This window comes from Micropterus dolomieu, linkage group LG12 (assembly GCF_021292245.1).
Source record: "Micropterus dolomieu isolate WLL.071019.BEF.003 ecotype Adirondacks linkage group LG12, ASM2129224v1, whole genome shotgun sequence".
NCBI classification, from domain to species: Eukaryota; Metazoa; Chordata; class Actinopteri; order Centrarchiformes; family Centrarchidae; genus Micropterus; species Micropterus dolomieu.
The window spans coordinates 37,630,534-37,640,936 of NC_060161.1; the positions used below are offsets into that span (position 1 = coordinate 37,630,534).

At 40.3% G+C, this 10,403-nt stretch overlaps 1 protein-coding gene across 1 annotated transcript in view; it reads left to right on the top strand.

Annotated features, from left to right (window-relative positions):
* The window catches only part of LOC123980240 (zinc finger protein 836-like), a 20,260-nt gene extending 11,579 nt beyond the window's left edge, over positions 1-8,681 (top strand). The window contains 1 exon segment of the mRNA XM_046064538.1: positions 6,780-8,681. Within this exon segment, the coding sequence (XP_045920494.1) occupies positions 6,780-7,736 (957 nt within the window). The 3' untranslated portion in view covers positions 7,737-8,681.
* The last annotated feature ends 1,722 nt before the right edge of the window (positions 8,682-10,403 follow it).

Genomic DNA, 10,403 nt, shown 5'->3' on the forward strand with positions numbered 1-10,403 from the left:
TGTGTATGTTTATATGTCCTTTCTGTTGTTTATTTTTGATAACTCTATGATTGCTTGTGCTTCTCCCGTTCTAAGCTGTTCTTATCTTTGCTGTACTGTTCTATGATGTGCTGCTATGCATGGTGTTAGTGTCTTTTAATTTTGTTGTTCTGTAAAGCACTTTGGTCAGTCATTGGCTGCTATAAAATGTGCTATATAAATAAAATGAACTTGAACTTGAACTTGAACTCCATGTCGGAGTGGAGGCTGCGACGGTCTAGTTTCGAAAAAGGCCCTAAAAGTCTCCAAAAAGGACATGTTTCAGTCCAGATCCCAGACTGGATCAACATGTGACATCACGCTGACCTCACTCTGACATCACTGATCAGTAGTAATCTATAGTGAGTGTTTAGACTGGGTGTGAGAGTCAGTAAGAGTGAAGAAGAAGCTGTCAAGGCATCTGCTTGTTATCATCTGTCCTCCAGCAGCTTCAGGGTCAGACTGAGGTCTCTAGTTCTCAGCAGGTCTTCCTTCATCTCTGTGTGGTCTCTGTAAAACTGGTCCTATTGGTCAGAATGATCAGAGCCGTTCTGATACACGTGGACCGTCTTTATGGTTTCAGCTCCACTCTGATGTCGTCAGGGAGGTGAGCTGTGGTCTTGAAGGGCAGCAGGACAGACTCCGCCCCCTCCTCCACCTCTACCTCACAGACTGAGCGGACAACAAAGCAGAACATGAGCTGCACAGACAGCAGCAGCAGTTTGAATAACTTTATTTAATGGATAGTTTGTAGAGAAGCTGAAGGACAGAACCAGATGAGAGCAGCCGCTAACAGGGGACAGAAAAGCTCATGATGTCACTTTAAATCAGACCACATGAAACTGCATCAATTAGAATACTTCGATAATAATCAATATTGATAGATGATACGCAAACAAATGTTTAAAGTGTAATTTAAAGTTTTGTAAATAAATGTTGACTCTTGTTTGTAAATAAAATGCTTTTCTCTCTGTGTGAATAAAAGAGCATCAGTCAGTTGTGACTTATATCCTGGCTATTATTTGACATTTACCAGTGTGTCATAAAAAGAGTAAGTTAAAAAAAAAAACAAGTAAGTAAAAACAGTTTGTTAGGCCAACAACATGTCTTTAGAGTTTGCACTAAAGACAGTTCTGTGTTCACAAACATTTGTAGTTGCAGGGAGAGTCAGGGCATCACAGAGAGGTCACAAGTTAACATTTGGATAACTAAATACATTTGCGCTGTGGCTAGCTATATCTAGCAGGTTATATCCAATAGCATAGTTTTTATGGTAGGTATTAAGTGGAGTTTTCTCTCATACATCCCTGATGATGATAATAACTTTATTTGTATAGAACTTTTCAAAACCAAGTTACAAAGTGCTGTACAGTATAATAGTGGAAGAAAATATTACAGAAATCTGTCAGTGCTCAGAGTGTGATTAGAAAGACGAAAGGTCTGAACACAAAGGGGTAAATAAAACATTGTTTGTATTAGGTAAAAGTCAATCAGATGAATGTTTGGAATGTAAAACCATAGAAAGTGTAGAACTGTTTGTTGGACATATGGTGATGAGGCTAAATCAAAAGATAAGTCAGACACAAGGAAGGAAATTGAACCGTGAAGGTTTATAAGGAACATATCTGAATAATATTAGAGAAATTACTTATTTTAAATATATGATAAAGTGAAGTCCCATCAAACGTAGTAAACGCAGCTACAGTAGGCGGCGAATGCACCTGGCAAGAAGCAAGATTGTGGACTAGAACAACTTCCGGTTCAAGCGGGGATCGAGGAAACGACAAAGAAGAGCGCCGAGTGCTTTGACGGCTCCGACAGTCAGAGACCAGGACCAAGAGCGGGATGGAGGAGGACAACCAGGACCCGGAGCCCCGGAGCAACAACGTCCCCGGAGGACAAACAGCAGGCTCGAGCTCTGATAGCACCGATGTTCAGGTCAGTGTTCATGAACACAGCTAGCAGCTAACAAGAAGCTAACGTGGCGTTAGCTCGGCCTGGTTCCGACACGTAGCTTCATATTGACTGTAAACAAGATGTAATGTAGCAGGATTCAACAGTGGAGCCATCAGAACCCCGTATCTCTACAGAACCCACACTTAATGTGACGGTCGGAACCGGAGAGGAGGAGGAGGAGGGTGTTAGCCTGGGTGTTAGCATGCTAGCTAGCTCAGACTGGACAAAGCTGAAGTTTACTGACAGTTAAGTGAAACTTAATGTTCGACCGATCCTCCGTGTTCTGCTCTTCTCACTGTTGTGAAAGCTGTTGGGTGTTTTAGATAGTTGCCATTTGAGATTTGTGAAATCTTTACTCTGTTTCCTGACCAGCTGGAAAAGAGACATGTGGTAACTACCACCTACTTCATGGCTCTTGTGGTGGGACAGAATTGCGTACAAACAGTGGGAGTGCTGATGACACAGTCGATAAGACACGTGCCTTTGGTGTGAGAGACCCAGGACCAAGACACTTAACCACTAGTTGCTCCAGAGGCGTGCGACCTCTGACATGTATAGCAACTGTAAGTCGCTTTGGATAAAAGCGTCAGCTAAATGAATAAATGTATAAAAGATTGTTTGTTAAGCTACAGTATTTTTCAGTTAACCCTTCAATACCTTGGGTGTTTCTAAAATCTGATCGGACTGATCTGGTGCATCACGACAGATAACATTAAACTCAACTGCAAAGAGTTAGGCCTACTGATAGATGATATCAGATGATATCAGCGTTGTGCCAGTAGAAATGATCCCGTGAGCAAGACACACAGTAATTGTTCGTGTGCTGGTGTTTGTTAAACGGAGAGAATCGTGCTGCTCTGCACTGAGAACTGTGAGACTTTATAGTTGGCCTACCAACACAGTGCACATGTGCAGACACAAACTCCATCAAAAGTCTCTACAGCTGTTGACAGCTGACCCAGCTTTGATCAGCTGCCGCCATCATCAGAGGAAAGGACGTCTCATGTCTCTAAAAACATATTTCCTAGTTCCTTCTCTCCTCGCTTGGTTTCCTTGGAAAAGACGCAAGTGAGGGAAACGTGGATGCAATTAAGAGACTTGAAGCACCCCTTGTTGATGTAACAGCATCTACTTTAGCATTAATGACTCAAAATTATCTGATTCATCTGTTACAAACCTTCCATATAGGGACAACAAACCCAGAATAAAGTGCAGCGGCACTGGGGCTGATAATGTGCAATTAATAAAACTATTAACAGTTAATCATAAAACACAGGGATAGATGTTATCTGGTTTTACGCCAAGCAGACACGGTAGAAATCTTCCATTACGAAGCGACACTAAACGCAACAATACAGATGTCACACACTAACGTGAGTTTCGGTTACTATCCACATGCGGCACACTTGAAAACTGAATTACGGGTAAGTTTATTAAACGCGGCGACTTTATGAAACGTACTGCTGATGGAGAAAGTCAGCAGAGACACATAGAAGGAGAGAGAGACAGAAAGAGGCGGAGCCAACCGGCGTGTTTGCAGAGACCAAAGGTGCAGGTTAGGTGTGTGAGTGTGGGGAGAGGAGCAGATTCGAGTAGTATAGTAAATGCACTGTCTAAATAAGAGCTAACGGTCCAGTGAGCGGGTGGGTTGCAGTTCTGTCTCTCTTGTGTCGCGTCTCAGTTTCAGAACCATTACAGACTTAGTTACTCTACAGTTCTTTATTTGTGAAGTGTCTCAAATACACTGCAGACGGGAGTCTCTGTTAACAGTGACAGATCAATAATGTCACGGCAAACATAATCGGACATTGAAGCAGCAAAACTAAAAACTGTACTTCACGCAACAGAGGAAACTCACCTGAGGAAAACGAATCCAGCTTTTAGCTTCTAAAATATTTTTTTTTACTCTATGCAGCCCGACCAATATGGGATTTTTAAGACTTATACCAATTTCGATGATCGAGCATTTTAATATCCAAGGTGCCGATATTCGCATTTCCCTTCATTTTTTCCAGAAACAATAACATAAACATAACATTTATGAGACCAAACTAAGCAGAAAGACACAAAGCAGGAAAAAAAGTACAATAAAAACTATTAAATTTTGATAAATAAGATTCAAATGTTTAAAACTACTAAAAAGATATAAAAATCCATTACAAACTACAGAGTAGCAATGTGCAGCGTTAGAGAATATTTAGCAGTGATGAACTGATGTGAACACAGCTACTCTACATCGTTGGTTCTGCATGCTCTGGTAGACTCCGATCAGCTGATTGTGTTGTGGTGCATTTGTGGAGGTGTTGTTATGAAGGGATTTGCAGAGCGCCCTCTTGTGGGCAAACTATGCAACACTCGTGACATGAGTGAAAGATCCTACTGTTTCTTTTTAATCATCATTAATCAGCTGTTATAAACACCAATAATGATTTATCTGCAATTAGCTCAAATCTGCCGATAATATTGGTAATTTAATATTATCAATTTCCTGTGTGTGAGGTTCACTCATTAATATTAATACATACTGACGGCATGAAGAGAAGGACGGCAAATTCTGACAGAAAAGCTTAAAAAGTAATTTAATCCAGCGTGACACTGTCGTTTGTTTTGTTGAGGTTCAGTCAGAAAAATGATGTTGTTTGGTGGGTAAAACGTGCACACAGATTCAACGCTTGTGCACCAGAGGAAAGGTGGCACCGGAGCTCAACCCCCCTTGATTACTGCAGGAAAGCAATCCTAGCTAGTCACGTGGTGCGGAGGGACAAATTTGCAAGACGCACAGGATGACCCAGGTTAATAATTTTAATTCCCTTGTTTGAAAAGAGAGTAAACCAAATCCACTTGTGCTTAAACATTCATTTAGTCTACACACAGTCTTAACGAGGCTGCCAGTGAGTTAAAAGAAATAGGACCTTAGCGGTACACTGAAAGATTTATTGTTATATTTTTCCATACCGTGTTTTTACGTGTAACATCCACACGCTGGCGCACATTGTTTGGCGCAAATGACACGTGATGTGACTATACTCGTATTTGCTCAACTGAGGCAATTTAAATGTAATTTGTCCTCCTGTTCACCTTATTTATGAGAATAAATTGCATTGCATGCAAGTATTAATTAAAGAGGTGGTATTATGCTAATTTTCAGGTTCAAAATCCTGTTTAGAGGTTGTACCAGAACAGGTTTACGTGGTTACACCTTATTTTTTGTCATTCTGCACATTGCTGCAGCTCCTCTTTTCACCCTGTGTTGAAGGCTTCGTTTTAGCTGTGGAGTGATACGTCTTGCTTTCTAAATGATCTCTGTTGGGAGTTGCACATGCGCAGTTCCTTAAGGACTACTAGCTAATCAGAAGCAGAGAAAGGATAGTCAGCGAAAAGACGGTAAACTGCTTCGATTCAGCTGTAGGCTACATGTTGCCGACCAGCTTGGCAGTTAATAATCTGTAACAAAAGTATCTTTCATCCATAAAGTTTTAACTGAGCTCTGTCTCTACATCACAGTAACAACTTTATGTCCACTGACTGCCTGTGCTAGTGTTTGGAAGGGAGAGTAGAGCTGTGCTGCATCTCTGTGAAAAGAAAGTGGAAGTAAGGCTCGACTACAAACGAGCGGTTTTCAAGCTGTTCAGAGCAGAGTTTTCTGTGGGAGACGAGAACTCCCTTTGGGCTGGACTTTGGGCTTTTTCACTTTGCAAACCTGTTACATGCACAAAACAGATATATTGTCTTTTGGGTATTATTGTCTTTACACTTGTTAAAGCACTTTTTAACTTGTTTTTGAAAAGTGCTCTACAAATAAAGATTATTATTATTATATATAACTCTATAATGGAGAGGGAAAAAGCCAAAAAGCATAATAACACCTCTTTTAATATTATTCCTGATGAAACTGTGCAACATATTTGAGGTGTTCTATTGTTAAAAACTGGAATCTCCATTTGTGTGTATTTTGGGTCCACTGCAAATTTTGTTTTGTTTTTTAATTGCGCTTTTCAGGGAAAATAAATTAAACCGATGTTTGTTCGAAAAAGGCTTTCATCTGTTTTGCAAATTAACTTTTTAAGATTTTTAAGTTAGGTTTTATTGGTCTGTGATGCTCAGAGGTAATATTGCAATATTGTATTTTACACAATAGTATACATTTCAATGTTTAAACCTTTCTTGCCATGTGAGTCGCTTTTTCTCATTACTCCAATTTATGTGCGTACGCATGGCTCAGCTCTGTGAAAATTCTGTGAGTTCAACATGGCATCAGGTGAGCCACATGCCAGCTTGTTAATGACGTAGCTTTTCAAACAACCAAAACCAGTTAATTGTTGCTTTATCTGGTCCCTGCTTGTCAAATACCCACCGTGTCCACGTCTTGTAACGCAGTACCAAGTTTACCAAGTGAAGATTGTGTGAAACATGCCTTCATAAGACGGCAGCTACCCCCTTTTTGTCCAGTATTAAGCTAGTCCAGCCACTAAAGCGCTTGTTTTTGCCCCTGTTGGGCTCAGATTGTTTGACATTATGGAAAAGATCCCTATATCAATCGAGCGTTTATTAAGGACACACACCTGGTCCAAAAGACATAAATACAATACAAAACAGACAAACACAAAACAGTGAAGTTCCTGTAGAGGTCTATGCCCCCTCTGTGGACACACCCCTGCATTTGGTTGCTCGCTACACCATGACATCTCACTCACTATCTTTCTCTCTGTATGTCTCTGCTATAGAAATGGAGAAGAAGAGAGGGACTCAAACATCACCGCTGTCTACACTGTGAGAAATCCTTCACAACATCTGTATCTTTAAAGATTCATCAGAGAGTTCACACTGGAGAGAAACCGTACAGCTGTGACCAGTGTGGGAAAACGTTCAGTGTATCAAGTAATTTAAAAACCCACAAACGTATTCACACTGGAGAGAAACCTTATAGGTGTGACCACTGTGGGAAAGCATTCACTACATCAAGTGAACTAAAAAACCATGAACGTGTATACACTGGAGAGAAACTGTACAACTGTGACCAGTGTGGGAAAGCTTTTACGCAATCAGGTGAACTAAATATCCACCAACGTGTTCACACTGGAGAAAAACCGTACAGCTGTGACCAGTGTGGGAAAGCTTTTTCTACAGCAGGGAACCTACAAAGACACAGACATGTTCATACTAAAGGAAAACCATACAGGTGTGACCAATGTGAGAAAGCTTTTACTCAGTCAGGTGACCTAAAAATCCACCAACGTGTTCACACTGGAGAGAAACCATACAGCTGTGACCAGTGTGGGAAAAAATTCAATGTATCGAGTAACTTAAAAAAACACAAACGTATTCACACTGGAGAGAAACCGTACAGGTGTGACCAGTGTGGGAAAGCTTTCACTACATCCGGTGAACTAAAAATCCACCAACGTGTTCACACTGGAGAGAAACCGTACAGGTGTGACCAGTGTGGGAAAACGTTCACCATCTCAAGTAACTTAATAGTTCACAAATGCATTCACACAGGCGAAAAACTATACTGGTGTGAACAATGTGGCAAAACTTTCACTACATCAAGTAAATTAAAAGCCCACCAACGTATTCACACCGGAGAAAAACCATATGGATGTGAACAATGTGGTAAAGTTTTCACTACATCAGGTTGCCTGGAAAAGCACCGACATGTTCACACTAGAGAGAAACTGAACTGGTGTGACCAATGTGGGAAAATGTTGGCATGGAGTACTTCCCTTAAACGTCACCAACGCATTCACGCTGCTTTGCTTTGAACAGTTTTCAGTACTAAGCAAGCTGTTTCCTCCTGCCCCCTTCTCCTGATAGCATACTGCGCTGTTGAGCCACAACAAATTACCGTGAGGGAAATTACTTTACCGCGACAGCCCTAGTGTTTTATTCAGAGCTTGTCTACAAACTGAGGATAAACAACAGTAACTTTAAATATTTAGTAGCATGTTTGTTATTGTAGATGTGACTACATACTGTCCTGCTCATCCTCTACTCACAATAATGGTCTGAAACTACAGCATGTTTGCTGGTTTATGTTTTTCAAGTGACAATGTAGCAGTCTGCAGCTATTTTCATTTATTTTCCCATTGCTTTGGCCAGATCTGCAATACTCTGGTTCTTGGTTAGGGATCATTTAGAGCACTTTGTTGTACAGAGAGTGTTGCTCTAACTCCTCAGCAGGGATTGAGTGCAGCTGGGTAATTCCCTCTGGGCCAATCAGGGTGTGCTGACGTCCATTCTGGAAGGCATAAGAAGAGGGGCGTACCTGCGCACTGAAGCATTGCGTCTTTTTTCTTGCGTCTGCGTCTTTTTGAAGCATTCTGAAACCTGTATAATGTGCGCAGAACTCACTCCACATACAGACGTCAGCCTATAGCTCTGTCCTTTGGGACCTGCTGAGATCGCTTTTGCTGTCTCTTTTGTCTACCATGGTAAGAAATGGGTTCAGAGTGGACATATAGACCATAGCACCACTATTTGTTGTTGTTGCTTTCATTTAAAACCCCTTGCCCATTCATTCTTTTTGTTTTTGTGTTTTATTTCCTGTAGTATTTTAGTGTCCAGTTTTGTTTTTGGGGTTGTTGCTTTGGGAGTCTTTACCATGTATGAGAAACAACCTCATGTCAAACGATTCACCTGATTATGACAATGACTACATTTATTATTTTGACCAAACTGCTTTAATAAAATATTTTTTGATGCCCTAGCTTGCTCAATACTCAGGAATGTCTCTGTTCTACAGCTACAACAGCTAAAGCGCATTTCTTTTGTCTAATAATTATGGTTAAGGTAAGAGTTATTCATTGATGTTCTGACAGTTCATTTTCTTTACCTAAATTGACCAGGGGATGGCTGAAAGGGGGAACTGTAAATTAAACAAATTGATTTTACCTTACTTACCGTAAAACGTCAATTAATAGCCCCAAATAGCTGCCTGCCCCGTTTACTGGCCTGGTGTGGGAACACATTTTGACAAATAAACGCAGGTCTCCATTAAACGCCTGGTCTGAATTTAATCTAAGTTTTTTGGATGTATAAAACCTCTTAAATCCCACGGGGTCACTGCTTCTAAGCTGCGTAGATCGTTAATACAGATATTTCGCTAATGTTTAGCCTAAACGTATGATCAATATGTCAGTATGGGTATTCTACACATCGTTAGATCGGTTAGATTCTCCACAATACAACTGTTAGTTCATTTAACAGAAACAACAAGACCCAAAGTCTAATTCTTATAGATTTACCAGTGTAACCTGCGTGGTACAAGAGATGAAAAGGGAAAAAAAGAGCTGACTCCCGTTACCTTTGAAGCACTCGTTAAGTCTGAATGTGTCCGCTCCTTGATTATTTATATTCCTTCAGTCTGTAAGGGTCCACCGATCAAAAGAATCAAATCAGCTTTTCATAAAAGTTAATCCAAGTTGTGAATTCTGTCATGTGAAGTCCATCACTCTCTGTCTGCCACACTTCTCTCATCCTGCACCCTGTTGTTGTTGTTTTCGTTACTTTGGTGCCTTTAAATAAAAGCGCATAAACCGTCTTTCAGAGATAGATCAAATATGAATAACAAGTATTATTCTGTTTGAAATAAATTAACTGTTTCATAGTTTTAGTTTTGTGCAAAAGGAATTAAAGGCCTGTCCCATATTGATGCCTGTCCCAAATATGGGCAGGGTCAATTCAGTGATTTTAGCAAATAAAAGCCCGGGCTATTATTCAAAGTTCAAAGTATGTACTTTTAATATCCTCTACATGTCGTTACCTTATGTACTTTCCTCATCTTATGAGGTGTACCAGTGTTTTGATGTAACAGTGTTTCCCACAGGATTTAAAGAGATTATGCTGGGTGGGCCTTGGACCAGGGTCATGTCCCCCCCGGAAGAAAGTTTTGTACATTTTAAAGTCAAATGCATTAATCTGATGCAAAATTAAGAGGCTATCTATGAAGAACTGTGTACTCTTGTAAAGGGAATATGTTTGCGGAAACTAAATTCTTTTGTTTCCCAGAGTACTTTTATTATTCATTTATTGAAAGTCTTTTAACATTTTCTTTAATCTGCTGGTTTTATGGATTTTAAAATCTGCTCAAAGATCATTGGAGTTCAGCTGACAGACCTGAGCTCCCTCTAGCTCCAGAAGGCTGGACAGGTCATGAGTCATTCTGATTATGTTCTTAGTCAGGAATTCTGTTTAATACCCTCAGGACAGCGCTACCTCGCCCTCCCAAGGAAAACTAATAGATATGCAAATTATTTTATTCCTTCTGCCATCAAGCTTTTAAATACTGCAGACAGCGGCAGCTAGACATGTGCCAGGCATCGTAAACCTCTGTATTTATTATTTACTTAGTATTGTTATCTATTTATTTATTTAATCTTCTGGTGCCCAAATGCAATATGATGTCATTGACAGTGTTTCTGACTGCTTGA